The 27,084-nt window shown below is 63.5% G+C and overlaps 4 protein-coding genes across 12 annotated transcripts in view; all 4 read right to left on the bottom strand.

Moving 5' to 3' along the window:
* Positions 1 to 394: 394 nt before the first annotated feature.
* GATD1 (glutamine amidotransferase like class 1 domain containing 1) lies at positions 395 to 7,767 on the bottom strand. Of its 9 annotated transcripts, none has more exons than XR_004621474.1 (8): positions 7,616 to 7,767; positions 5,722 to 5,798; positions 5,083 to 5,188; positions 4,615 to 4,722; positions 3,548 to 3,642; positions 2,827 to 2,920; positions 2,573 to 2,739; positions 395 to 2,479 (listed from the first exon to the last, which is right to left on the bottom strand). XR_004621474.1 is itself a non-coding variant. In XM_034646485.1 (8 exons), the coding sequence occupies exons 1-8, from the start codon at positions 7,677 to 7,679 to the stop codon at positions 1,806 to 1,808; spliced, it is 693 nt and encodes a 230-aa protein (XP_034502376.1). In that variant the 5' UTR covers positions 7,680 to 7,767; the 3' UTR covers positions 395 to 1,805. The 9 variants fall into 9 exon arrangements, 8 of the variants coding, with proteins under 8 accessions (XP_034502376.1, XP_034502377.1, XP_034502382.1 ...); XM_034646485.1 differs by having other exon boundaries at positions 395 to 1,842; positions 2,573 to 2,684; XM_034646486.1 differs by having other exon boundaries at positions 2,573 to 2,684; positions 7,616 to 7,766.
* A 7,077-nt stretch (positions 7,768 to 14,844) lies between these two features.
* CEND1 (cell cycle exit and neuronal differentiation 1) lies at positions 14,845 to 18,925 on the bottom strand. Its single transcript, XM_034646494.1, has 2 exons — positions 18,834 to 18,925; positions 14,845 to 17,432 (listed from the first exon to the last, which is right to left on the bottom strand). Exon 2 carries the CDS (start codon positions 17,332 to 17,334, stop codon positions 16,885 to 16,887), a length of 450 nt encoding a protein of 149 aa, XP_034502385.1. The 5' UTR covers positions 17,335 to 17,432; positions 18,834 to 18,925; the 3' UTR covers positions 14,845 to 16,884.
* A 351-nt stretch (positions 18,926 to 19,276) lies between these two features.
* On the bottom strand, positions 19,277 to 23,738 carry SLC25A22 (solute carrier family 25 member 22). The gene is made up of 9 exons (XM_034645266.1): positions 23,597 to 23,738; positions 23,367 to 23,492; positions 23,129 to 23,184; positions 22,277 to 22,367; positions 21,626 to 21,744; positions 21,334 to 21,508; positions 21,095 to 21,249; positions 20,940 to 21,015; positions 19,277 to 20,866 (listed from the first exon to the last, which is right to left on the bottom strand). The coding sequence occupies exons 1-9, from the start codon at positions 23,614 to 23,616 to the stop codon at positions 20,713 to 20,715; spliced, it is 972 nt and encodes a 323-aa protein (XP_034501157.1). The 5' UTR covers positions 23,617 to 23,738; the 3' UTR covers positions 19,277 to 20,712.
* Positions 23,739 to 24,796: 1,058 nt separating this feature from the next.
* PIDD1 (p53-induced death domain protein 1) overlaps positions 24,797 to 27,084 on the bottom strand; it is a 9,303-nt gene continuing 7,015 nt past the window's right edge. Inside the window, exon 17 of the mRNA XM_034645265.1 lies at positions 24,797 to 24,929. Coding sequence (XP_034501156.1) covers positions 24,900 to 24,929 — 30 coding nt within the window. The 3' untranslated portion in view covers positions 24,797 to 24,899. The remainder of the gene's footprint in view (positions 24,930 to 27,084) is intronic.

Below are 27,084 nucleotides of genomic sequence, written 5' to 3'. Positions count from 1 at the left end.
GACTGCCAGGGCCATCCTGTCTCTCTTGGGGCCACAGCACCCAGGCTGGCAGTTGGTTGTTGAGTGACCCTTGGCCACCCCCCCTCCACACATTGCAGGGCTGTGGGGGGAGGGCCCACCACAGGCACACACACCTGACCCCAGCAGGTCTGGTCTAGGGTGCGCAGGGGCAGCTGAGTGTCCAAGCACTGGGCAGGGCTTTGCGCCTCTCTGGCTGTGTCCCAGCCCTCAGCTGATGGGCAGGTGGGCGGCCAGCTGGTCAGCAGCCTGCACCCCAGGACCTGGAAGCCTGGGTCACGTGTGAGTGGATGCAGCTAACACACATCGAGCCTACCCACCTGCTCCCATGTACAAGCTGGTGATCTAATACTTAGAGCCCCATGGAGCACCGAGATTGACCGGTTAAAGATTTTATTGTTTTAAGCAGTGTCTACACCCCACATGGGGCACAAACTCACCACCCGAGATGGAGCTGCGTGCTCCACTGACTGAGCCAGCCAGACGCCCCGACCCCCTAGCTTTACAACGTTCCCGTCACCCTGAAAGGAAGCGTCCTGTCCGCTTGCACACCCCGCCCCCTAATGACTACCCTGACTGGATTTTCTGGATATTTCATGTATATGGACACACACACCCTTGAGGTCTGGCTTCTCCGTAGGACGGGGTTAAGGTTCAGTCTGTGCCATGTTATCAGGACTTTATTCCTTTTCCTGAGCAGATAACACTCTACCACGTGGATGTTAGCATTGTCTGGGAGTAAAGGATACTCGGGCCAGGAAACTACAACTTGCTTACAGCGTGTGTTACTGTGGATGATGCCACCACGCTCCCGTGTCCCTTCTGTGGGGCTGTCGGCTATTTCTGGTTAGGGGAAGGCAGGGTCTGTTCTAAACAGCCCAGGCATGTGGGGACATCCCAAAGTGGCAGCAGGCAGGCCGGGGGTGTCTGCACCCCCCTCTAAGCCTGAAGGCTGCCCTCAGCCCTGCACCCTGCACCTGGCAAAGCCGGGACTGAGCCGCTGCGGCCACCCAGGGAAGGGGGGGTGTGTGGGGCACCTGCCCTGCACCCTGATCTGGAACCCAGGAGCACAGTCTGGCCGATCTCAGCAACTGTTCAGCTCTTGGCAGATTACACAGATGGAGCCCAGAGGCATGATCTTTAAAAAAGCTTTCGTCCAGAGACATCAATCACCCTGTGGTGATAACTGAGGCACGGAGTAGGACCCAGGCCTCTCGGTGCAGCTGCCAGCCTGGCGTGGCGTGAGGAGCTCCTGATACGGTCCCCCCAGAAAACCTCCACCAGAGAAGGGGGGAGAGCATCTCCGCACGCTCTATGGCGCTGGAAGCGGCCCAGGACCGGGGGGCGGGGGGGGTGCACCTCGCCTCCTTCCTCCTCCTCTGAGGGGTCAGATGCAGCAGAGCCAGACAACCCAAACTGGGGAGCGGAACAAGCAAAGGTGGGACCCACAAGAGGACCTGCCCAGCTCCTGGGGGCCCCACCCAAGGGCCACGGCCCAAACCGGGCCCTGAGACCAGAGGGTGATCCAGCCACACCAGGAAGGAGGATCCCCAGCTCAGGCGTGCCGGGGCCTGGGTGGTGGGGACGGACCACCACCCCTACATGGAAACCCGGGGTGGCTGCTCCCCAGGCCTCTTGCCCCGTAGGGCCTGTGCTCTGCTCCCTTCTACCTCCAAAGCTCCGGGGCAGCTGCAAACCCGCAGGCCACGCAGGCAGGGCTACGCGTGAGCAGTGCTGCGTTCTGCAGACCCAGTTAAAAGTTTCTCTCACCATGAGAAGCCATGGCCTCACGGGCTGTCACCATCACACTTCGAAACCACACACCTGGCAAGGATTAAAATTAGGTCAGCTCCTTCAGCAGTGGGCGATCTGGGGCCGGTCAGGGGGCCAGGAGCTCGCATCCACAAGCTCCCCCCTCGCCTTGGGCAAGTGACGTGCGGAGCCAGCCCCAGCCGGACCCCAGCTCCCCGCCAACACCCACAGGAGCGGGGGACAGCACAGAGGCCTAGACACTGTCCTCGCCACACAAAACGGGATCCTGGCGCCGCCAGAGAGGCTCAGCCTGGGTGGACAGGGACAGGCAGAGGTGAGGGACCAGCCACCTGTGCACAGGAAGACCAGATGGGCCAAGACCCACACCAGGACCCCCACGGCTGACTCACTCGGACCAGCTCTCCGTGCTAAGCACCTGACAGCCCTGAGCCCTCCTCTCTGCCCCAAGGAAAGCAAACGGCCTGGGGGCTGGAGGTCAACCCCTCTCCCCAAGTTGAACTCCTCAGGGCTGACTCTTGGAGGCCTCCAACAGTCCCACCGGGTCACGTTGGGGGGTCTGAAAGTCACTCTCAGGGGTGGTCACGGAGGCAGGGTCCCTGGAGGCCTGAGGAATCCAGCCATGTCCGGGGACACCCGGGCCATCCAGAGGTGGCAGCCTCCACGGGCAGGCGGGTAACCATCTCACTTCCTGCAGGATGGGTCAGGTCAAGGCTCAGGTTCCGGCAAAGGGGTGGTCAGGAGCCAGGATCATGCCCCCCAACCCCCGTCCCAGGTTCCTCACCGGCTGCCGCAGAGGAAGACCAGGTTCTGCACGGCGGGGACGGTGGAGCTGGCATTCTGGCCTGTGATGAGGTGGCGGTCCAGCACCACGTGCACGGCGTCAGGCTCACTGGCTGCAGGATGTCCCGAGAACGCAGACCTCAGGCAGGGTCACCGGCCAGGCACGTCCTGAAAACCAGCCCCTTCCCGGGAATCTCAGCACCCCGCCCCCCGAGCTCCAGGCAGCCTGCCGGCGTCCCCCCACCCCCAGCTCACCACTGAAGATGGCACCCGCGTCCTTCACGAAGTCCTCCACGATGAGGGGCAGGCGGGCAAAGCCAGGCGCCCTGATGAGCTCATACACGGAGGGCTGTGGGGGAAGGGGGTACCCGGCCCCAGGTCAGGCACCACGGCCTCCAGTCACTCCTCCCCCAGCATCAGGGCCAGTGAATGGTCTGGGCAGGTGGCCTCAGCGCTGAGTCCCCCAGTGGGCGATGGGCAGAAGAGCAGGTGCCCCTGTGGCTCTCCTCCCCCCACCCCCCCTGCACCACCCACCAGGCTGGCCCCATGCAGCCCCAAGTGGTCAGGCTTCAGTCTTCACAGTTTAGACCCTCCCTCCGGCCCCTGCATCCAAACTTCCTGGCCCTGAAGGGTGTCGTGCACATGACAGCCTCAAAAGTCATGTCTCAACCTGGCCCCAGCTCCTTCCCAGGCACCCCAAAGTTGCCCCCTACCCGACTAAGAGCCCTCCATGTGCTTCCCTCCCCACATCCAGAACCACGGGCTGTGCCTTGGGAGCCACCCTGGATGTCAGCAGGGAAGAGGAGGGGAGAGCAAGCAGCACAACTGTCAGCCTGGTGCCGGCATTCTCTATGATCCCGGTCTGGGCAAGTGACCGTCGACCCTGCCAGAGGGGACAGTCCCTGGGCCTTCAAGTATATATGCAGGTCTCCGACGGCTGTCTACAGCCTGGGACCCTCCCTTGCATGACACTCACCCCTGTGACGCTGTAGCCTTGGAAGACCCAGGATCGGTCCTCATTGGTGGCACAGCACAGGGCAGCGACGCCATGGCCAACAGCGCAGATGGGCTCTGAAAGCAAGGGCAGGGCTGAGGCCTTGGACATCCAGCTAGGCCTCTGCCCCTCTCCCGACACCTCCTGCCTCAGAGCAACCTCCCCACACAGTCAGCTTCTGCTCCAGACTAGGCTTGGTTCACAGCCGTTTCCTCAAGCTTTGGTAGCCAAAAAACAGATACAAGCAGCCACGAGGGTGTGGCAAGCCCAGTGCCCAAACCCTGGAGCACTCCACACCCACGGACCCTGGTGTGGCCTGCAGTGCTGCAAACACCCCAGCGCACAGCCCGTACCGCCACGGCACCGTGCGTGGCCCACCTGGGAACCCCTCCCGTCGCTCCTCCTGTCCCTCCACTGTCCCTCCAGTGACCCCGCCCTGCCCAATAGTCACCCAGGGTCCTCCCCGAAGTTGGGTGGGTGTGCATGTGTTCCCACGGTGGGGGCGGCCGGGAACAATCACTTTCTGTCCAGACCATGCTGGAAACAGGAGGCCCTGTTCCCACTAACAAAGGACACTGTGTGGAGCCCTTGGGTTTCTGTCTGTTGGCCCCTAATGAGCATCCTGTCCCTGTCCCGCCAACGTGCCCAGCACAGCCCAACGTCAGGCCCAGGCAGCACGCCACATCTCCACAGAACAGCCTTTCTCCCAGCCTGTTGGCCCCAAGCCCTGAACCCCACGAGGAACAAAGCCAGCATGCTGCCCACCCACCTCAGGGGGAGTTGGGGGAGGGCAGCCACCAGCCCCCGTGGAGGGCAGGCAGAGGGCACCCGGGGGTAGAGACCTGATGGGCTCAAATGTGTGCACCCGTGTGCACGTGCAGACAGCCCAGTACCCTCGTGCCCTCCATGGCCAAAATCAGAGGCTCTTCACATCTGCCCTGCCTGACCCCTGAAACATCTCCACTGGCCTCTCCTGGCTGCTGGCAGAGCCCCATTTCTCATGAACCTACAAAGCCCCTATCGACGCCCCAGTCCCACGGGTCACCTACTGCTCTCTGAGCGGAAGTGCTGGAGGATGCGGGCCAGGGAGCCACTGCTGGCCAGGTCGGCCAGGGCCCCGGGACAGCTGGGAATCAGGAGGGCATGGTACCGGGCACCTGCAGGGAGATCACAGGCAGGTCAGTCACAGAGTGAGGTCGCTGGCTGGGACCAGCCGCCCGGGAGGACCAGCCAGATGCCATTATTTGTCATTGCTCCCCACATGGGCTAAGGCTCCCGAGACCCACAAGCCATCCCTGCCTTTTCCGTGTCTCCCTGTGCCAGCCACCTCTCTCCCCTAGACAAAGAACTCTGGGCCCAGGATTCGGGACTGGACGCTGCCCTGGACAGTCACAGCACTCTGTGGCAAGCCCTGAGTACGTCAGGAGCAAAAGCAAGGAAGTACTCTGGAGGCCACAAACCCACCTAGAACCCCCACACCCCAAAGCCCCAAGGTCCCAGCACCCTGGACCCCTTACCATCAATGGACTCCAGCTTGGCAGGGCTGGCATATGCCTTGAGGCGGAAATCCTGCACCCAGCGAGCATTGCTCTCGTTCACGTCCACGAAGTCCATGGTCTTCCCCTGTAAGAACACCCAGAGGCTGCAGGTCAGTGGCAGACACCCCACTGTTGGCTCACAGGGGCTTGAAATGCTGACAAGAGCTTGGGGACAGCCCAGCCCCCTCACGCAGCCTTGCCACACCTCACCCCCAGCTGCCCCCTGCCGGCCCTCAGTCTCCCACCTATAAAGTGCAGCCATGGTCCCCCTGGGGATGACAACGGAAGCGTGCAAAGTGACAAACACATAACCCACTGCTGCTATGACCCCCACGTCCCACGCCAGAGAATAGAACTCCCAGTGGAAGGTCTGTGCCACCCTCGCTCCTATATGCAGGTGCTGACCCATGACGAAAGGTCTCCCTTGCCACAAGTGAGCCAGGGCCCAGGAAACAGGGACCAGAGCTTGATGATGCCAACAGGGTCCTAACCCTCAGCCCTGCCGCCCCCCTTGGGGTTACACCAAGCTCAGGCTCCCTGCTTCTCCCAGGAGGCAACAGCACTCTTCCGAGCCTCGCCCCCAGAAAGGTGCAGACCCCTGGGTCTGGCTGGACTCACCCCAGGGGTGGCCACCTGCAGGTTGAAGGCAGCGCTGGCCAGCGTGAAGCAATGGAGGAAGGACTGGGCAGACACACCTGCAAGGTGAACACAGCTCTAAAAAGGCCACTACTAGGCTCAGTGGGCAGGAAGAGGGCTGCAGGACACAACAGTCCCCACTCCAGCCTGGAGTCTGCCCAGACACCCCGGGCGTCTCCTGGCCCCCCACCTCATCCAAGGCCCACCTCGCCGTCCTGCTGCAGCAGCCCCAGCCCCCCCGCCGCAGGACGGGCTCTCTCCTCAGCCTGGCCACTAAAAGCCTCTCCTCAAGGCAAACCCAAGGGCAACGTGCCCCCCATCCACTGACTGAACCACCAGCAGCTGAGCCAACCCTCCACCCCCAGCTTTCAGCCAGGGAGAGGGAACAGTGAGCAAGATCTGTGTCCTTGGCTGTGGGGCTGCGGCAAGAATCGGCAGGAACATGGGTGCATCCTGACCCCCCCCCACCCCATGGACTGGCCTCGCCCTCGTCCTCACTTCAGGACACTTGGCCTCTGCCCACCAGGCTCCTGGCCCCTGACCCCAACCCCAGTGTGGCTCACAGCCCTCTTCTGCCCATTTCCAGTTCAAAAGGTTCCTAGCTGCTGGGGCCTGTGGCCCCACCAGGGACACCTGCTTCTAAGTGGGCTCGGTGTGCATCCTTCCAACCTTTATGTCAATCCTGGACCCAACCCCTAAACCTCACCGGCATCTTTATTCACCCATACGTGTTAATGGGTATTACTCGCCCTGAGTGCAGGAACTGAGCAAGGACAGCATCCACAAATCATTCCCCAGACTTTGCCTGACGCTGCCTTTGGTTCCTTGAACACGGCTTCACCCCTCAACGATCTCTGGAGGGCCCCCTCTTGCCTACAGTGCCCTAGTGGCCTTTACAGAACTGTGTCCCCTCCCCATGGCATAGCCACGCCAGTCAACCCCTCCGCACCCTTACCCCACTCCAACCAGCCACCTTTGGTGGTAACCCCAACCTGCCTCTTCAGGACTGACCCCCACTCCTGATGGCTCCTCCCACCCTCACACTGGGCACAGTGCTTAGGGCCCCTGGGGCTCCGCACACAGTGACTCCTCGACCCGCAATTCTCCCTCCCTTGCCCACTTGGGTGGCTTCTTGAACTGAAAAGGGTTCAAGAAGACAATCCGGCTCCAGGGCCAGACCCCAGGTCCCAACCCTGGTTCTCCACCCTGCAACCTTGGGCGCATCAATTCCCTCTGACAAAAAAGCACAGCCGAGACCCTGGGAAGTGCTCAGGGCAGTCAGACGAGAGTCTGCGCCAGTAACGGCTGACCCCACCACCACCCGTGCTGCCCTGCGGGAGCCCCACGTCAGCCTCTCCCGGTACCTTCGCACGGCAGGACTGAAAGGTCCTCTGCCTCTGCACATCTCCACCCCCAGAACAGCCCCTTCTCCGACCCCTCACCCCGCTGGCCACAGGCCCAGGGCCCCACGGGCTCGCTGCTTCACCCCCAGGCGTGCCGGCACACAGACCAGGCCCCGCGGCTCCTCGGAAACCCCAGCGCCCCTCGCCACACCCTAGCCTGCCCGTCCAGCACGGCAAACCCGGCACGTGACGCACGGAGGACCCCAAACTCCAGCACCTTCTGCCCCCGAGGCGGCACGTGCGGGCGCCATCCCGGGACCAGCTCTCCTGCCACAGAAGCACCGGGCCCCGGGTCCCCCCTGCAGCAAACCAGGGCCCCCGCGCTCCGGCGAGGCCTGGGGATCCGGGCCGGGCCAGAGACACCCGCGGCGCTCCCTTTTCAAGGCGGGGCTTCCACCTGCTTCCCCGAAGCGCGGCAAGGGGGAACCGCTCGGGGTCGCCGCTGGACGCCAGCCCGTCCTCGCGAGCCTCACCCTCGGCTGCGCCGCTGGCCACGAGGAGACAGGCGGGCCGGCTCGGGAGCCGCTCGGACGCCATCGCCTCCGCCAGACCCGGCGCGGCCTCGGCGTGCGCGAAGCGTGCGTGTGCGTGCGCGCGCCCGCGCGCGCGGCCGGGAAGCGCCGGTCACGTGCTGCGGCGTCTGGAGGCGGGGCCGCGAGCGGCACCGGGCGCAGGCGCCCTCTCTCCTCCTGCCCGGCCCCGCCCCCCTAGCGCGGTTTTGGTTCCCGGTCCGCCCCGCGCCTCTGCGTCCTCGGCCCGCCCCCGGCCCAGCCAGCTCGGTGGGCGGTGCCGGGGCGGCGGGGGTGTGGGCGGTTTCGGGAGTTGGGGCGGTGCCAGAAGCGGGGTGAGCGCGAGCGGGCGAGCCCCTGGGGGCTAGGGGGCGTGCAGGCGGGGTTCGGGGCTTGGCTGCAGGGCAGCGGGAGAGAGCGCGGGCCGGCTTCCCTGGCGGACGTCTCAGCAGCCCTGGCGGACCCCTGGCCCGGCCCCGGTCGCAGTCAGGAACACGGTGCCTTCCCCTTTTCCTCGTCCGTTGGGACAGGAGAGTGAACCAGGACAGAGGACCCCTGCCTGTGGACGTGGGTACCTCCCTTTGGATGGAGGTCCCTCCCTGTAGTTAAGGGACTCCTCCCAGCGGGCCAAAGTCCCTTCTCGTGGGTGATGGTCCCTGCCTCGTGGATTTGGACATTTAACCCTTGATCACTGAGGGACTGGAGACACAGCATGGAATGCCAAGGGGCAAAGCGCCCTGGCCAGTGGGGCTGATGTCCTGGGGGTGGGGGCTTGGAACATGGGTTCATAGAAGGTCACAGCCATTTGTTAGTGAGAAGAGTGGTTGGGGTGGGCCGGCTCACAGGGAGAGGAGGTGGGGGGGTGGGAGGGGTGCGAGCTCAGAGGGGAAATGGGGGAGCACATCTAAGGAGGCAAACACTTTAAGGAGGACACTCCCCTGGGCAGAGAGGGCAGAACTGCTGCGGTGGGTCCTTGTGCAGGCAGGGGTGGGAGTCGAGACCAGGGAGGGGTCTGCAGGTGTGTGCACCATGGGGGGCAGGAGGGATGGGTTTGGCCTCACCAGGATGGTTGTGATGGCATACGGGGTGAGTGGGGCTCAGCGGAGTCCCTGAAAGAATGTGGTGTCACTTCCTGAGACGGTTCCCGCGCTGAGTCTGGTAAGGAAATCCGAGCTGCCTCTGGAGCAGTGTGGCCATTGGTTGTGTGGGAAGGAGTCGGGTGAGTAGACATGCGGGTCATCAGCAGGTTGTGCGGTGCTCTCTAAGGCCTGGGCTAGAGAAGGGAGGCCAGTAGAGGGCCTTGGGCGCAAGACTGCAAGACGGTGGTAAGGAGGGACGGTCCTACCCCTTGGCCCCCACAGGCCACTCTCCAGGACCCCCTGCTTTCAGGGTAGAAGGGCGGGCAGCAGGGCTCCCTCAAGGTCCTGCCAGCCTCTGCTCTGACTAGGGAAACCTTTGTCATGGATAAGAAATGCCAAAGTGGTCGAGGCTAGGCCAAGGTGCCTCTCCTGGGCACCCCTGCCTCCACAACCACTGGCTCTGTCCTCTGCCTGGCGAGGCCCCACACTCCCACAGCTCCTGACTACCAGCGACCTTCAATGTCTGCAGGGCCCTCCTATCATGAGTGAAGCAGGAGCTAGGGGCTCCTGGCCCTGGCGGGGCCTCAGGACAGGGGACAGGAGCCATGAGGATGGGTGGGGGACTTTGGATGGAGACCCACAGGCCTAAGGTCAGACCATAGGCTAGGCCTAGACCCAGGAAAAGGTTTCTGGTTGTAGGGTGGGCCCCCACATGCACATTTGTGGGACCCAGGGGCTGGAATTGCCAGGCTGCTGCAGGGGCCCTGGGATCCTCCTGCGGGCCCAGTCCCCCCACACCACCCCAGGGCAGCCCTGACATCTACCTCCTTGTGCATCACGGAGCCTCATTAAGCCGCGGCAGTCTTCTCTGTCACTAAGAGGATAGACGAGTTAGCCTGGCTGTGGCACCGCACAGCAAGGCTGATGTGTGTATGTGTATGTGCGTGTGTGCGCAAGTGTGCCCCGTGCTCACAGGTATAGTGCACTAGACACGTGGGTCCTTGCAGGACACCTGCCGGAAGGACCCACCTGCCCGAGCAGGAGGAGACGCTCTAGCCCAGGTTCCCCGTGTGTACACAATCCTGCACGTGTGCGTGACCCCAACCCCAGTCCAGGGCAGTGTGTTTGGGCGCGTCAGTGGCTCCCAGCACAGGCAAGCCTGTAAGGGTCCGGGTCCCTCGTGGCATTTGGAGTTGGGGTGGGCAGCCTGCCCGGGGGCAGGTGTGGTGATAGGAGGCGTTAGTCTGGGTCTGGCCGTGCCTGCCTCCCGGTGTGGGCCCCTGTGGACAGTGAGGACTTGGACAAGATGACGCCGGAGGCCCTGTCCTGGTGACTGGGGTTAGCCCTTAGTGGGGGTCGCCCCCAGGCGAGGTTGTGGTCTGTTGCGCTCTGCACCCACACAGTCATGCTGGCTCATCTCCCCACTTCCCGAGTGGGTTCCCATTCCAGTGGGTCAGCCCCTTGCCCCTTAGAGCCCCTCACCCCCAACAGGTGAGGAGAGGGGCGCTACTCGGGCCCTGCCTTGGGCGTGACCGGGGCTGCTGCAGGGGGATCAAGTGGCAGTTAGCTCTTCCTCCTGGGGCAGAGCACAGGAGAGCCTCAGAGAACAGACGACTGTCTCCTGGGAAGGATCCAGGCCTGGGGGACAAGGGTCTTCCCCTCCAGGGCCCTGTGGTGGGAGTAGCCCCCTCTCCATCCCCAGGCCCTCCCCAGGCTCTTGCCAGAGTCCCAGCTGAGGTGCTGAGGTGTGGGGCTCAGGGGCATGGAGTTCTAGGGCAACATCTGCAAGCTGTTCCGGTACCTCATCCAGTAGTGACTGCCCCGGGGGGAGGGAGGGTCGGCAGAGGGGGCTTGGGGGCTGGGCACAGGAGCTCTGCTGCCTCGGACTGATGCCCTTGAACCTGGGGTTTTGCTTTTGTTCAGGGACCCTGGAACACGAGATGCAGGGGGCTCCGTGACATGCTGTCATGCACCAGTCAGAAGGTTTTGTTGTTTCATTCCCGTCTCTGGAAATTGCTCCAGATGGAGCAAGGGTGGATGAATGGGGGGCCGTTCCTGGGGGCCTTTCCAGCAGGCGGGCTGGCCAAAGCCTCGGGACCCCCAGACTCCCTTGCTTCCTTCCTTTCCAGAGTGTGCCTGAGCCGTTCCCTGGGAGATTTGCCCTTGCTCCCCTCCCTCTGAAATGCTAGAGCGCCACTTTGTCTGGCAAACTCCTAACTGTCCTTCAAAGGCCGTGGGCACCAGAGGCATCATGTGCCCAGTACTCCCTTTCTGAGAATCCCCCCTAAACTCACAGGGCTGCCCTGAGTGACCCCCCCCCCCAATTAGGTCAGCCTGACCACTGCGTGGACCTCAGATGGGAGACTTGGGCCTGGGCGCTCTCTCAGGGTGGGTGTGTCACGGGCAGCCCTGCCAGCCAGGCCGCCAGCCAGGTGACCCATGTCCTGGGCCCCAGATGCATCCCTCTTCCCAGCAGGGCTCAGGCTTCAGGCTCCTCTTTGGCTGAGGCCGGGCTGGGTGGGATCTGGAGACTTAGACCCCCAGCACTTGTGAGTCATGCAGACCCTGAACTGGACAGCAGAAGGTGGCAGCCCCTAGGGCATGGGGCTGCCGAGGCCAGGGGAGTGGCTGGGAGCCCACGGTCCCTTCACCACGGTCCCTTCACACTACTTGGCAGTAGTGTGGAGAGGGTGGGAGCAGCTGGTTCCACGTCTGCCCCCCAGGCTGGCAGGGTGTGGCCTGAAGATGTCAGCCAAGTGGACGGGCAGTTTGGTGGCCTAGAGTGCGGTGGTGTGACAGGGTGGCAGGCTGCATCCTGCCCAGGACATTAGGACAGGGATCCATGGGTACCTGGGAGGATCCCGAGGAGTGTCTGAACGGGGTCCCCCTCAAACACACCTCCAGGGACCACTGTGCTGGGTGGCGGCGACTGCTGAGATACCCTCAGCCTTTCTTCCCATATGCCAGGGGGGGTCCCAGCGATGTCACCTGGGCGCCCTCTGCAACACCACAGGGGTGAGCTGCTCTCCTGCCAGGACAGGCGTCCCCTGTGTTGAGGCCGGCGGGTGCTCACCAACCCTCTGACAGCCCTCGCCAGCCGGAGACACCAGACAGAGACGTCCAGGCACGCCAGGAGCAGCCACGGGGACACAGGAGCCTCTGCCGGTCTGGCCCGAGGACCAGGTATGAGGTCAGGGAGCCGTTGGGCCGGGGCGGGGGGGGCAGGGGGTGCTGAAGACCCAGGAGTCCGAGGACTGACCCGCAGCAGCTGGGGTGCGGCTCCTGAGCCGAGTCGCCTGCTACCTGTGCCTTCTGTGGGGTATTGATTACTCTGCCCCGGTGAAGGAAGAGAGGTTCTAGGGGACCCCACGTGGCCCCATGCCCATCTCTGGGGAGGAGGACAGGGTCCAGAGACGCTGGCCAGCTCTACTCCCTGGTCACACCAAGAATGCATTCCAGGATGGGAGTCCCCAAAGAGGGCTTGCACACTCTGGAGGGAGGGAAGGGGTGCTAGAGAGAAAGACAAGGTGGACCCCTCCGCCCACATCTTCTTCATCCGTATAACCTACCCACCCGCGTCCTCCAAAGCCCACATGCGGCATGACATGGCATGGCCTGGTGATGGGAAGACCTAGCTGGTACAGGGCTCAGAGCCCAGGTCTCCGGGGAGTCCCTGTGGTGCCCTGGGGGCAGGGCCTCCCTCTGACAGTGCCCAGCTGGTGGACACCTCTGTCCCAGGAGATAACGCTCCCACCTGAGTTTTCCTATTTTCCTGATGATCTTGAAAGTTTGATTTAGATTCACAGTACGTACTTTTTTTTTTAAGGTTTTATTTTTGTAAGTAATCTCTACACCCGACGTGAGGCTTGAACTTACAGCCCCACGATCACGAGTCATATGCTCTACCAGCTGAGCCAGCCAGGCGCCCCTGTTGTATGTACTTTTTACACACCGGATACTTTTTATAGCTGGTATTTTTTTAAGACCTTAAAAGTAGTTCTGTAGGCCAGCCTTGGGGGCACCTGGGTGGCTCAGTCGGTGAAGCGTCTGCCTTCAGCTCAGGTCATGACCCTGGGGTCCTGGGATCGAGCCCCGTGTCGGGGAGTCTGCCCCTCCTCTCTCCTCCCCGTTTGTGCTGGCTCATGTCCCTCGTGCTCTCTCTGTCACTATCTTTGTCTCACTCTCTCTCTCAAAACAAAAACCCAAAAAACCAGCCCTGGACATCCCTAGGAGTTTGCTTCATTTTGGAAAGGTCCCTCCATTACTCCAGTTTAGGGACACGATGGGACAGAAACGGAGCATCAGAACCGTACACGGCGCCCCAGGGACACCAGCTAACTTAGTCTCACATTCCCAGGGAGAGGACTGCAAACTGAGTGTGTGTGTGAAATTAGAAATAAAGAAACAGGAGATCACCACCAAGCACACCACGAAGCTACACGGACAGGCAGCTGGTGTCAGCCGACCCGGGCCCAGAACAGGCCTGGCCGTGCTGAGCAGTGAGCGGCCAGGGAGGCAGCGTTGGGCTGGCAGGGACCGTCCACAGCCTGAGCCCCCTCGGATCTGCTGATGGAAAAGGAGGAATGCTGGGCCTCCAGCTGACGTCACGCACAAAACTGAAGGTCCACAGATAGACTGAAATGTGACATTTACTAAACATGAGCAAACGCCAAGAATAGGAGCCTGAAATAAGGAAAAGTGTCCGTCCTTCTAGCCGAGATCCCAAAGCGTTTACGGTAAGGGGGACAGGAGTTACAGGTCATAAACTCAGACTTCAGGACTCCTGTGCTCAGGAGACAGAACAAAAAGGAAGCCAGCCACGGAGTGAAGAGGTTTGCGGTGCGACGCAGGCTTGGCCCGCGAGACATGTAGAGAAGTCCTCCAAGTAAATGAGAAGAAGGCATTCCATCCAACAGGAAGACGGACAACTAACACCTACAGGAAGAATCACAAAAGGCAAGACCCAAATGGCCAAGAACTTTGTGAAAAGCACATTAGATCCGCGTGAAGAGAAACAAGCAGAAGAGGCCAGTTCGCCTCACTTGGACTAGCACCCTGGCCTGTGTGGCCACGGCTGGGGAGCAGTGCCCTCGAGGCCAACCCCCAGGCTCCAGGTGGAGCAGCAGGGTTTAAGATGTGCGCACTGTGCAGCCCAGTGATGCAGCTGCCCGTGGATACCCAAGAGGAGGGACTGCAGGGTCTTGGAGAGAGATGAGCAGCTCCACGGTCACAGCAGCGGTAACCCACAACAGTGGACACATGGAAGCATCAGGTGTCTGTCGACGGACAAGCGGATAAACGTGGTCCATCCACACACCGAACTGTCACTCAGCCCAAACACGGAGGGACACGCTGACACCGGCCACAGCGTGGATGGACCTGGGGGACGTGACGCTGAGTGAAACAGGCCAGACACAAAGGGACAAATCCTGCAGGATTCACCCATATGAGATCCCTGGGGTCTCCAGATTCACAGGGACAGAGAGTGGACGGTGGGCGCCGGGACGTGACGCTGAGTGAAACAGGCCAGACACAAAGGGACAAATCCTGCTGGATTCACCCACACAAGGTCTCTGGGGTCTCCAGATTCACAGGGACAGAGAGTGGACGGTGGGCGCTGGGGCCGGGGGAGGGACGGGGGTCGATGTCTCACGGGGACAGTTTCCATTTGGGAAGTTGGAAAGTTCTGGAGATGGGGGTGGAGACAGCTGTACAGCATGAACGTGCTTGGTGCCCTGAGCTGTGCACTTGATGGCTAAGATGGTAAATCTCACGTTATGTGTATTTTACCACGATAAAACAGAAGTAAGATAACAAGGGGCGTTACAAGGATCTTCACCACCGCTGTTTGGAAACAAGCCCGGCGTCCTGTGAACTGATGAACACAAGGGGCCACATGGGGTGGAATATCCGCGTCGAGGGGCCGAGCTCTGGACTTCTGGTTGAAGATGACAGGGCTTGTCCTCACGGGCGCCTCCGCTCACTGAAAACATTCTCCAAACTATCAGAGGGGTTTGTTTTTAAGGTGCAAGCTGCAGAATGGAGAGAGTGGGAGAGGGGACCGCACAGCCAAAGGGGGCAAGCGGCCCAACGTGCTCGGACAGCAGCCCTGGCACCTGCGGGGCAGGGGGGCCAGAGGCTGGACCTGGGGCCTGTTTCTGCCCTGCTCCACAGCGCCCCACCCCGTGTGGCACACTCTGGCCAGGTGGCTCAAGGACTCTGAGGAACCGGGGGGTGTGGGCAGGGGTCAGGGGGAGGCTCCAGGACTCGGAGGAGGGGCGTGTCTGGGAGAGGGTGACAGGACTGTTTTGGATGTTTCACTCGATGGAAGTTCCCCGGACTTGCCTGGGCCTGCTATGTGGGTACAGGGACCGGGTGTGCCACCCTGGGAGGGTGGGTACCAGGAAAAGAAGGGAAGGGCGTGGCCCCCAACACGTCAGCTCCAAGAGGCTGGGGGCAGGAGGGGCCCAGAGTGACAAAGCCCACAGGAGGGCTTCTGGACCCAGCAGGGTCTTGCTCTCCCAGACCCTGCCCCTACAGCCTTGCCCACAGCTGGGAGGGGGCAGGCAGGCCCGACCAGTTGGGTCATCTGGCCAGAGTGGGCTCAGGGAGCTGTGGGCAGTGGGGCGGGAAGAGGAGGAAAGCCCATCTTCCCAGTCTCCTCTGTGCCCCACACTGCAGACGGTGGTGGAGAAAGTGTTAACCCCTGGCCTCAGACGTCAGAGCGAGGTCCTCCTTCCCCCTCCCATGTCCTTACTGCTCCAGTCCCAGCCCTGCCCTGTGCACTGTGGCTGGCAGCCCAGGTGGTGAGAGTCCCTCTGGGGTCTGGCTGTCTGGGATGGGGCAGGGCCCAGGATCAAAGCGTGGGGGTGGCAGGAGGTGGGGGGGGGTGGCAGCTGAAGCTCCCTATTCCTCTTTGGAAAGCCTGGTGGTGTGGCTATGTGACCACCCCCACACCGCCATGGGAAGCCCTTGTGACTTTCCCCGCCCCGGGTAGGTGAGGACACTAGCCCAACCATTAGACAACAGAGTTTATTTCAGACTCAGCCTCCACTCAGGCCCAGGGTTCCAGTGGTCGGCTGGACAGGCCAGGGTGTGTCAGTGCCCACAGTGCCCATGGCCACCCTCCAGAGCCTGCCCACTGCCATCGTGCCACGGGCCAAGCTGGGATCCGATGTGCTGAGGAGGGACGGCACAGCACAGTCGCCCTCCAGGCACAACGGGGCAGCGGACGTGGGCGATGGTCCCCACCAAACAGCTCTACCTGTTTTACTGCATTCATACGCTTGGTAGAGTCCAAGGACGCTGGGTGAGGTGGGAGGGGCGGTCTACAGGGGAGAGGCGAGCGACATCCCCCCCATCCCCGGCCTCCCTGCCAGGCCCTCAGATGCCCCAAGGACAACTGCTGCGGGACGAGGAAGAATCAGGGCAGGAAGTGAGGTGGCCCCAGCCTCGGCGGCTCCCCTGGAAGGTGAATGGTGGAAGCCCCCCCAGACCAGCCTTTGGGCTCTGTCCACCCAGCCAGGGTGCAGGCGATGGACAGAGGTGGCATGGAAGCACTGCCACGGCTTGGTTCGGGTCACCCTACTGCCCGGGCCCTTCCCAGATGGACCCCCAACCCTGCCCAGCTACAAACAAAGCAGAAATGGGGAGAGTGAGACAGCCGTACCCTTTAATGTCCCCACATGGGCTGGGCCCTCGTTGGAGCCCATCCCGGACCCTGCCCAGCCCTGAGGACTCGTCCGGACTCTGCTGCCAGTAAGCGCACGGGACCACGGGGGCCTCTGGGGACCGGCTGACACACGTGAGTGTGTCCACGGTGGACACACCTGCCCGTAGGCAGGAGGGCCACACTCGAGATCCCCTCCTCCCGCTGCCCCCCAATATCGTGGCCTCGGCCGAGACCTCTGCCCCATGTGGGAGCTCTGTCCTCTGCTGCTCAGTAAACCCTGGAGCCTGGGAGTGGGATGTGCCGGGGGCCAGCGAGGGGATTTGGGGGGCCTGTCCGTGTCTGTCCCTCTGCGTGTGTGGGGGTATACGTGTCTATATGGTATGCGTGTACGGACGTATAGATAGCTGTGTGTGAGCTCGGCATGCACTAGGCTCCTGAGATCTGTACAGGAAGTGGCTGTGCCCCCACCTGGGCACCAGCCATCATTTTTTCCGGGCCAGGAAGGCCACACCAAGAATTAGGGCTACGGCTGCTACGGCCACACCCCCAGCCACCAGCAGGGGGGTCAAGTTCTCAAAGGGGCAAGGGCCACGGCCCCCTGGACCCCCGCTGGGGGCTTCATCCTCCTCAGCCCCATCCCCAGGGCCCTTGGGCTCGGGGGTGGCATCGGGGCTGCCGGGGACTGCAGGGGCTGGCTTCAGGTTGCTGTGGTTATTGAGAAGGGTAGGGTCTGCCTTGGCTGGGGTCTTCTTGGCAGTCGGTGGTGTGGGGGCCGCTGGGGGCTCTTGCTTCTCTGCTTGGGCCTCCTTCTTCCCAGGCTTAGCTGAGGGGGCTTTCCCATCCGCAGCTGGCGGGGCTCTGGCCTCAGCAGCGGCCTGTGGAGCCTTGGTGTCAGGCTTGGGGCCGCTGGTCGCCTTCCCCCTGGACTCCATGGTGGGCGGTGCTGGCAGGCTACGTGGGGTGTGCGTGAACAGACAGGTAACTGGAACTCAGCGGCTCAGGACAGCTCACCCCTGGGCATTATCTAGGCCTGGAGAGAGACACAATGAGGCTGTGGCAAGAGACTCAACTCTCCTGTTCAGCCTCCTCCCGTCTTGTCCCCATGGAGACCCTGCCCAGTTCTCTGGATCACCCCTTCCCCCAGGAGACCCCGCTCAGGATGTTCTGCTGCCAGGGCCTGATCTCCATCTGCCCCCCCACCACTCCCTGAGAAGCCCCTCCAACCACACACGCAGAGCCCGCTGGCCCTGAACAGGCTGGGGGTGCAGGATGAGACCAGCCATCCGCAACATGGTCCTGCCCATACACGTGCTATTTCCATCTGGCCCGGGGTAGGGAGGCCCTGATGGGGAAGTGAGAGCCCACCCAGTCCTCAGGAGGATGTGTGGTCACTGGAGGGCGTGGCAGCTATGGTGTGCCTGGGCAGAACCACTGTGCACCTTCCTGGGACGACTGGGTCCAAGTGGAGAGGAGGGCAAGGCAGAAACCCAGAGTCTGGGCTCTCTGGTGCCAGTGGGGTGGGAATGGGCCCAAGGGTGCCAGAACTGGGGTACAGCACACCTGAGGTGTTTCCCTGGGAGGCTGGAGAAGCCAGTCAGGCAGGCAGTGACAGGCCCTGTGCCTCCCGGCAAGCCACCTGCCCCTCCCCAGCTGCCGGTACCCACCCCCAAGACCAGCTTCTCCTGCTCCAGTTCAAGGGCAGGGAGTCCTTCCTGAGTCTGGGGCTGTGCCTGCCTCTTGGGCAAGGGTGGTGGGGGAAGGGTGTCCCTGGTGTGAGCCTGGGGTGGACACATGCCATGTCCATCAGCCTCAGCACCCTCAAACCTGGGCCAGGGCAGAGGATGGGGGCTCCAGACTATGGGAAAAGCCTGGCCCAGATCCTCAATGTCTGAGTTGGCGAGTACTGGGGTTACTGGGCTGGGCCTGAGCCATCTCTCCCTGAACACCTAGACACCACCTGACTGCCTCTCCTCCGAGAGGATTAGAACCCCCCGCCCCTCCCCACAGGGGCATGGAGCCCATGGGGGAAGCTTTGGCCCAGGTTTTCCACCCAGGCCAGGCACACTAACCGCACCTGAAGGTCACCTGTAGGTCACAGCATAATGGGGGTGTCCCAGTGAGCAGCCCAGCTGCTGCCCTGCTTCCCAGGGAGTCCCAGCAGCCCCTCAACCCCTGGTGCTCTGGATGGGCACCCAGCTGCTGGGCGTCAAGTTTGCAAAGGGCAGGTGGTCTCCTCCCCACCCCCCGTTATTTTTGGTTCACACTGACGTCAGCTAGCGCTCCCTCCCCCTCCCAGGAGCCGCTGGGCTGGAGAGAGCCAGGGGCCCGGCATGCGCCCCCAGTGACCTTCAAGGCGGGAGCCGCCCACTCGCCCCGCGCGGCCGCCCCGTCACACCCCGGGCCCCAGGCCCCGGAGCCCCCGTTGTCTTACGCTGCTGCTCCCGGCGCTCCCACCTCGGCGCTGCGCGCTCTCCGCGGGACCCGGGCGGGCGGCGGCTGCGGCTGCGGCTGCGGGGAACTGGGAGTTTCCCACAATGCACTGTTCTCGGCGCCGCCAGCCGCGGAGGCGGGGCCACATCACCGCCGGCTCCGCCCCCTCGTGGCCACCCCGGCGCCACCGGCTGGTGGGGCACTCTGGGGCCCTCAGGCCCAAGCTCCGCTTTTGATCCCAAGGACGGCTTGCAGGCAGGGAAGAAAGGGGTCTGCCCTTCCCGCACCCCCAAACCAGCCAGTGCGGGCGTCAGGGGGCCCTCCTCCCGGGCCCTGTGTTGGCCAGCGGGTGGGTGGGCCGAGGGAGGTCAGCCCCGGGAGCCGGTTGCAAAATGAGAGGCTACCCTCCCCCCCGCCCCGCCCTAACAGATTTCAGAGAAAAGGTGTCTACTTAGAATGTTTATTTATCTTCTCACAGGACAAGACACAAAAAGTTACAACTTCTTAAAACTCTTCAAAAGAAAAAATATAATTCTGTAAGCAGCAGCAGCAGCTTCCAAGGTTCAGACGTGGTGGGAGAGGGCAGCTCCCAGGAACAACCGTGAACTGGGGGGCCCAGGCCTGAGCCCCAGGTAGTGTCACCGGGAAGGGGCCTCCAGAGGAGGGGGTACACAGCACCAGCACATCGGGGTCGATCACCAACACAATCACGTGGCCTGGGGGGGCGGGGCGGGCTGCCTCAATTCACAACATCAATGACGGAGGGCGGTCTCGGGAGGGCAGAGCTTACAGAGTGTGGTCAGCGGCCTTATGCAAAGGCCCAGAAAGTAGGGTGGGCCCTGGGAGGACTGAGGGAGCAGGCACCCCCAGGCTCCATACTGGTCCTCATGTCTGCCCTCCCCACTGGCCAATCCTGGACCCAGGGTTGGGGGGGGGGTCTCAGAAGAGGGGTCCACTGAGGTGCAGCAAGAACCAGGCTGGGAAAATACATTCCTGAATGGGGTCAGAGGGGAGCCTAGGGTGCACACAGCACAAACACACACACATTACCTGGCCATGTGGGTAAGGCCAGCAGCCCCACCCCCCACCCCCAGCCCCATCTCTGAGGGGCCAGGCCAGTGGAGCGCTGGTGGACACAACCTGCTCCCCAGAACATTTGCACATGCACACAGACCTCACACGCTATGGGCCCCCAAGCTGGGGTGGGGGTAGAGAGGCCCACCAGGAGGGATGCTGGGTCCCACATTGGAATGGGGGGCTTGCCCTGGGAGTCAGAACTCAATGTGACCCCCGCCTGGGACTCCTGGCTCAAAATGGGGGGCAGGAGACCCCAATCCTCCCACAAGGCTAGCTGGGGGGCAAAGTGGAGTCCTGCCCAAGGCAAGAAGGGCAGCGGCAGGGAGAGGCTGGACGGATGGACACAGGGATGAACAGAGCACTTGTACTCGGCAAGTTAATAAATAGGTTTGTGCGGGGTCCCCTTTGTGGACTAGGGGCCAAGCCTCAGGGACGAGAGCTGGTAGACTGGAGGGTAGGGTCCCGCTTGCCTAGCCCAGGCCTGGGGGGCCCGGCCCAGAGACCAGCTCTGTTCCTGGGGTACTCAGGCCGGGGCGGAGCTGTGGCGGGGGCTGGCTCCAGGAATGTAAAGATTTCTGCATTTTCTACATAAATAAGACATTGGTCCCAGTGGTGGTGCAGGCAGGACCCCGCAGGGGCCCCTGTGTGCACCACCCATGTGGACCCCGCACCCTTCGTCTGCTTCCCCCCACCCATGTGGGAAGGCTAGGGAGAGACTTTCTCTCGCTCGGTCCTGGGCGGGCCACCTGGCTCCGGCCCCACGCTGGTCCCACTCGGCTGGAGGGCATGGGCGGCCGCCGGGCTCAGGGCTGGGGTCGCCGTAGCAGGTCCAGCAGCGTCTCCGCGATGCCCAGGAAGTAGACCACCTGAGCAATGCCGAACAGCGGGGCGATGACCAGCGCGCGGCAGTAGGCGCCCTTCAGGAAGGCTGAGGGGCCCTCGTGCCTCAGGATCTTCCTGCGGGGAGAGGGTGGTCAGGGCCCCTGCCGGCCTGCGGTCCGCCCCCGCCCTGCCCCTGGGGCCTTCCCACCTGGCACAGTCCAGGAACCCCGTGTAGGTGTCCTCGTTCACACCGCGCTGTAGTGACTGGAGTCTTGTCTTCACCACTGCAGGGGGGTGTGCAGGTCAGCGCGGGCCCAGCCCACCTCCACCCCCACCCCTGCAGGACCCAGTCCAGGCACTGACCATCACAGGGGTTGACGGCCACGGCGGCTGCGCTCCCGGCCACACAGCCAGCCAGAAACGACACGTAGAAAGGAGACTTCTCCCCGGATGCCGGACGGCCCAGCTGGTTCAGGTTGGCAAAGAGGGGGAAGTAGACAATGGAGAAGGGGACATCCCTGTGGGGGGAGGGAGGGACCCTGGTGACCCAGAGGTGCACAGTGGCCAGGCCTCCCTCCTCCCACCCTCACCCTCCCTCCCACCTGAGCAGTGTGGCCCCCAGTCCCTTATAGAGGCCAGCGATGCCCCGGCTCCGAAGCAGGTCCCGGGTCAGCTGGGTGGCTGTGGGCCGGGGGGCAGCTGGAGCCTCCACGGAGGGCTGGGTGCCCCCTTGGGCCGACAGCTGGGCCTGGGCATCCAGTATCTTCTTCTGGGCAGCTGGGGAGAGAAGAGATGGGCCTGCCGGCTCTCCCTCCTAGGGCCTCCCACGGGGCAGGGGATGGGGCTCCAGCTGTTGCCCCCACCCAGCTGTTGCCCCTCCCCCCACACCCTCACCAATGCGGCCCGCGTCCTGAAGCTGGATCTTCAGCATTTCCATGGGCGTGGTCACGATCACCTGGCAGGTGCCGGCCCCACAGCCGGCCAGCATCTCCTTAACCAGGGTCAGCTTCTGCCTGTGGAGAAGGGGTGCGCGCCGTGGTGCAGGCGCAGAAGCCTCTGCTGCCCCGGGGGCCGCCCACTGCCCCGGGCGTGCAGGGGAACGGGAGCGGCAGAGGCGGACTCAGCCCTGCAGGGTACAGCACACGCCAGCCTCCGGTACCCCTGCAGGCCCTCCAGCAATGGGCACCGACCCCAACCGACAGAGGGCCCCACAGGCAGGGCCTGGGAAAGGTGGAAGGGCCATTCTCAAGCAAACAGCAGTGGAGAAGGTAGGCGTCTCAAGTACCCAAAGGGCCACCCTCTCAGCCCCATCCCCTGACAGGGGAAAGCTGGTCGGTGCCCCCCGCAAATCCCACCCAACAGGGCTGGTGCAGGTGGCTGGGGGCCAGGAGCGCTGGGGCCGAAGCGCCACTGACTCAGCATCTGCTTCCTTCCCTGCGCAGGAGGCAGGGAGGATGAGAGGGAGGAGGTGAGGGGCAGGGCTTCTGTCCTCTGTCCGGAGGCACAGAACCTGCCCCCTCACAACCTTGGCCCTCAGCCCCTCACCCGTCCTTGGAGAGCTGGTATCGGAAGAAGTCGTTGGCGGCCAGCTTGATGGCCTTCTCTGGGGTGACAAGAGTCAGGTTCACAGCGGCTCCTGTGGGGCACAGGGGGGAGCACAGGCAGGTCAGTGGCCCGGGTTGGGGAGGCTCTCAGCCAGCAGTAGCCTCCCAGCTGGCAGAGACCCACCCCAGTCACTCCTTGGCTCCCCCTCCTGCCCTCTCACCCACATTGGTGCCAGGCGGGGCAGGACCAGGCAGGGACAGGGGCAGTGGCTCCTCCAGGAGCTCCGCTCACCGTCCCTGCATGGTCTACCCATTCTGGCCTCCCTGAGGAATACCTCCCCTGGAGGACAGAAGGGCTCCCACGGCAGGGGCGGGGCACTGGGTGGAGGACACAGGCCGGTGGTGAGCTAGGGCCGGGGGAGGCAGTGGTGGGTCCCTCCGCACAGTGTCTGGGCAAAGCCAGTCTTGGGGATCGTCTCCTAAGCGGCTTTGCAGGGGTGTCCCCGCCCCCCTCCGGTCTCCCAGCACAGATGGAGTCCCACCTGCCCTGGAAGACAGGGGAGAAGGCTGCAGCCACCACGGTAACGACACAGTGTCCTGCCGTGCTGGCAGTGGCAGCAGGTGGGGGATGGGGCCGATGCCCTGGGAGGACCGCTGAGAACTGCCCCTTCCCAGGCAGCCCACCCTGAGTCAGTCACCCAGCACTCAGGTCCCACGGGCCACGTCCACACTTACACACTTACACAAGCAGGCTGCCCTGTCTGGCTTTGCCACCTGCCTCCCAGCCAGGGCAGTGAGACCCCCCCCAGGTGCGGGAAGGTGCCACCCACACCTGCCCCGCCCCCAGCCTCACCGCGGTACATGCCGAAGTAGCCCTCTGAGCGGATGGTCTTGATGAGGCAGTCAGACCTGCGGGGGGCGGGGGTGAGCTGGGGGCCAGTCATGGCTCCAGTCCTAGCCCCGACCTCAGCTTCCCCTCTTGTCAAACAAGGTGGGGGACGCAGGAGCCGGGCTTATGAGTCTGAGCCTCACCCTGCCCCCGCCTCCCGTGGCCCCCCTCCCGTGGCCCCCGCCCCGCCCCGCACGCTCACATGCTGGCGTACACGCGCTGGCCATTCTGCTGGTTCTGCAGCCGCGTCTTGGCCAAGTCGATGGGGAACACACAGGTGACCCCGATCAGCCCAGCGATGCCGCCATTGATGAGCTTGGCTGGCAGACTGTGTGAGCAGAGGGAGTGTCAGGAGCGGCCTCCTCGGCCATCGGTCAGCACGACACACCGGGTGGGGTGGGGCCAAGACCAAAGGCAGGGTTGCATTCTGACCTGATCTGCTTATCAGCCATTTAAGTGAGTGCACCCAGGTAGGAGCCGGAGAGCTGGATGCCAGCCAGTGGAGGACGGAGCGAGCAGCGGCTGCGCTGCGGAGCGCGGGTGGACAGAGGGGGAAGGGGCGGCTCTCCACTTTCCAGGGACTTTCAAAACCACAGCTTCTGTTCTAGAAGAGACACTGGGAATCAGCAGAGGGAGGAACACACCACTCAGAGGCGCACCAGAGAAATAAGCTTTCCCCCAAAACCCCCCTCCCATCCCTAGGGCCATCCTGTTTCCCCTCAAGGCGCCCCCGCCCCAGCGCGCCTTCCCAGCTGGCCTCGCTCACGCTCACACACACTCACGTGCACACCGAGCGGGCACATGAGCGCACTCTGCCTTTAAAGGGCCAGGCGCCTCTGGGGGAGTGAATCTGCCAGCCAGGCATCTCAACCCCGGACTGCGGTGAACCCCTCATCCTTGGGCAGCCGCAGCTGACGCCTGCCCCCTCCAGGATGGAGGCTGAAGGTACTGAGGGGCCCCCCACAACCTGGGCTCAGCTCACAGCCACCCAGGTAGATGCTGCCACGCCAGGCGCAGCCCCCACTCCCATGGACCCCAGACGGCCCCTCCCCTTGGAGAAGCACCCTGCTCACCCACACCCAGCCCTGCACCCACCCTCCTATCCACCCTTTCCAGGAACCTCACTCCCAGATAGGCATACACACGCACAGACCAGGTCCTCTGGAAGCTTCGGAGGTGTTTGGGGCACGGGGTACGGGGCAGCTGGAAAGGGGACAACTGAGGCTCCCCGTGCTTAGTTCCCCCATCCACTCTAGGGGTTGGGGGAGATGGGGCCCCTCTCACTAGAGACAGGGCAGGGGAGCCAGAGCCAGCCTCCAGAGCCTCCTGTCGGGGGCCTCCCAGAGTCCTGGAGCCTTCCCCGCTGCCTCTTCCCTGGGCCCCCTCAGAGGCCAGCTGTCACAGGCTCTCACCCACAGCACTGCCGCCCACGGTCACAAGGCTGGCTCGCACCCCCGGTCCCTCTGAGGACCAGTGACCTTCACCTCAGCTTTCCTGGGCCATCTGTCCCTGTGTCCCCTGCCCCTCCAGCCCCACCACCCCGCAGCCTCCAGTCNGCAGCCCCCAGTCCCGCTCACCGTGAGGGGCACCTCCAGGACTACAGCCCGCCCGGCTCACCGCTCACGGCTCACGGCTCACGGCTCACGGAGGAGATCCAGTGGCTGAGGGAGGTGCCCGTTGCCCGGATTGGCCGCCAGGCGGGGCGGGGCTGGCCTTGGGGGGGCGACTTTCTCTTTCACTTTGGGCGCGTTGAGGCTCTCAGCCACTGTGGGAGAAGGGATGGGAGGGGGTGTGACAGCTTCTGAGGGGCAGGGCCCAGCCTCAGACACTTGATCAGCCCACGGGGCAAAGCCTGGCCAGCCGCCCACAGGAACCCCGGCCCGTGGCCACCACGACCCCGGCTGCCCCATGGGTTCCTGTCTGCAGCCTGCAGGCTGGATCTGTCTAGGGCTCCGGGACCCAGAGGATGGGGCGCTCTCTGTGCCCAGGCACCCTGTGGGCCACTGTGGACAATCTGGTCCCATGGGGGTAGAGATGGGTCTGTGCCCACTCCTGTTCGTGAGACCTGTGTGTCTGTTGGATGAAGACACATTTCATGGAAACCTCACTCTAGGGCATAGGAAGACACACGTCTATTAAAAATTCAGGGCTGGGACACCTGGGGGCTCAGATGGTTAAGCATCTGCCTTCGGCTCAGGTCACGATCCCAGGGTCCTGGGATGGAGCCGGTGCATTGGGCTCCCTGCTCCACGGGGAGCCTGCTTCTCCCTCTCCCCTCCCCCCTGCTCCTGCGCACACGCGCTCTATCTCTCTCTCTCTCTCTAATAAATGAAATCTTAAAAAAAAAAAAAAAGCCAGGGAAGGGATGGCTAGGTCTCAAGAGGCCTCTGGCTGCTACCCACAGGACTGTTCAGCTGGCAGGTCCAGAGGGCACGGGAACGGGCACTCCCAGAGCTCTCTGCCCGGCCAAGGGGCCCCAGACACACACCCCAGGGCCTCCGTCCCCAGCACCTGCTTCCCCATGCCCTAGCCTGCAGATAAAAGTCTGACCTCTGAACTTCAACCTGACCTTTCCCTCTCCACCCCCACTCCCACCCCACCCAGCTCCTGGTGTAGACTGGCTAAAGCCAGCTCGCTGCAGCTCCAGGCTGTCAGGGACAGGGTCCACAGTCTGCAGTCTCCTGAGGCCTACCCCTGCCTCTGGGGGACTGAGTGAACCCTGCTACCTTGAGCATCACCAGACCCCACTTCTCATCCAGGGTAAGGGACACTGGGTGATGGAGGTCCCAGAACTCAGACAGAGTGCCTAAGGTGAAGAGGAAAGCAGCTGTGCCAGGAAGAGAGGCAGGCCCGGGGATGCCAAGCCTGAGCAGACAGTCTGGGGTCTCACACTACATGCCTGAGGCTGCAGGATGGAGCAGGAAAGAGGGTCCTGGCCCAACTGCAGTGAAAATGAAGGGGCTCTGCCTGGGGAGACTGGCAAGGGTTCCACTGGACCCAGAACCCCCCTTTGTTGGTCCTCGCTCTGTGGTTCCCACCCCAGTGACATCTGTGGAAGGACCCCCCCGCCCCGTGCACCCCACGTTGCCACAGAAGCCCTGCAACCCCGGCCAGGCCTGAGGCCCAGGGCTGTTAGCCTTCACTGTCCTCCCGTCTCCACTTCTGCAGCCAGGTAAACTGAGGACGAAGGTAGGCAGTGGACAGCGCTGCCCACAGAGATCACCACAGGATGATGCGGCTACTTCCAGACCCTCCCGGGGTAAAATCTCCCACAAATGAAGCCGCTGGGCTCCCCCTACCCCACCCTCACGGAAGGCGGTAGGGGTGAAGATCAGAGTCCGGCACTGGCCGCTGGCTGCCCATTCAATCTCCCCGCATCCCTTCCCCCTAGGGACGGGGGAGGGGGGGCGCTTTCTATGCTGTCGGAGGGGCCCCAACCCACGAACAAAGGAGGCTTGGGGTGGAGGTTGCGGGCTCCAGCTCGGAGGCCGGCTCAGGCCCCTTGTCCCTCTTGGAGGGGGTCCAGACGGGGCCCAGACGGTCACGCTGCCCCCGCCAGGCGATGGCGACTACAGCCACGCACGTGTCCACACAAGTCCAGCGGGGCCCCACGTGTGCGCCCCCCGCGGCCCGGCCTCCGCTTCTGGGGCTCTGGCCCAGCTTCCCACCCCGTGGGGACACGTGTGCGCGGGGAGCGCGCCCGGCACCGCCCGGGGTCGAGCACGGCCTCCCACACCCGGGCGGCAGCTGGTCGGAGCATCCGCCGGCCCGGGACCCCCCGGAGCCGCCTCGTCGGGGCAGCTGTCACCTCCCCCGGCCGCCTCGGCGCCTCTGGCCCCCGCAGCCGGGCCGCAGTCGGGTGGGCGCAGCGGAAGGGAGAGGCCGGGCAGGCACTCACCGCGCGCTCCGCCGCCGCCGCC

This window comes from Ailuropoda melanoleuca, chromosome 16, assembly GCF_002007445.2.
Source record: "Ailuropoda melanoleuca isolate Jingjing chromosome 16, ASM200744v2, whole genome shotgun sequence".
NCBI lineage: Eukaryota > Metazoa > Chordata > Mammalia > Carnivora > Ursidae > Ailuropoda > Ailuropoda melanoleuca.
This window is presented reverse-complemented; position numbering and strand designations above follow the sequence as displayed.

Bases quoted from the DNA above. Each gene is read 5' to 3' on its own strand.
- GATD1 (XM_034646485.1), bottom strand. From the start codon at position 7,679: ATGGCGTCCGAGCGGCTCCCGAGCCGGCCCGCCTGTCTCCTCGTGGCC. The intron at 3,643-4,614 runs GTAGGTGACCCG...CCTTGCTTTCAG, and splicing joins GCACTTCCGCTCAGAGAGCA to AGCCCATCTGCGCTGTTGGC. The intron at 1,843-2,572 runs GTGAGGAACCTG...AATCCTTGCCAG, and splicing joins GTCTTCCTCTGCGGCAGCCG to GTGTGTGGTTTCGAAGTGTG.
- CEND1 (XM_034646494.1), bottom strand. From the start codon at position 17,334: ATGGAGTCCAGGGGGAAGGCGACCAGCGGCCCCAAGCCTGACACCAAG.
- SLC25A22 (XM_034645266.1), bottom strand. From the start codon at position 23,616: ATGGCTGATAAGCAGATCAG. The intron at 23,493-23,596 runs GTCAGAATGCAA...CTGCTCACACAG, and splicing joins ATGGCTGATAAGCAGATCAG to TCTGCCAGCCAAGCTCATCA. The intron at 23,185-23,366 runs GTGAGCGTGCGG...CGCCCCCCGCAG, and splicing joins CAGCGCGTGTACGCCAGCAT to GTCTGACTGCCTCATCAAGA.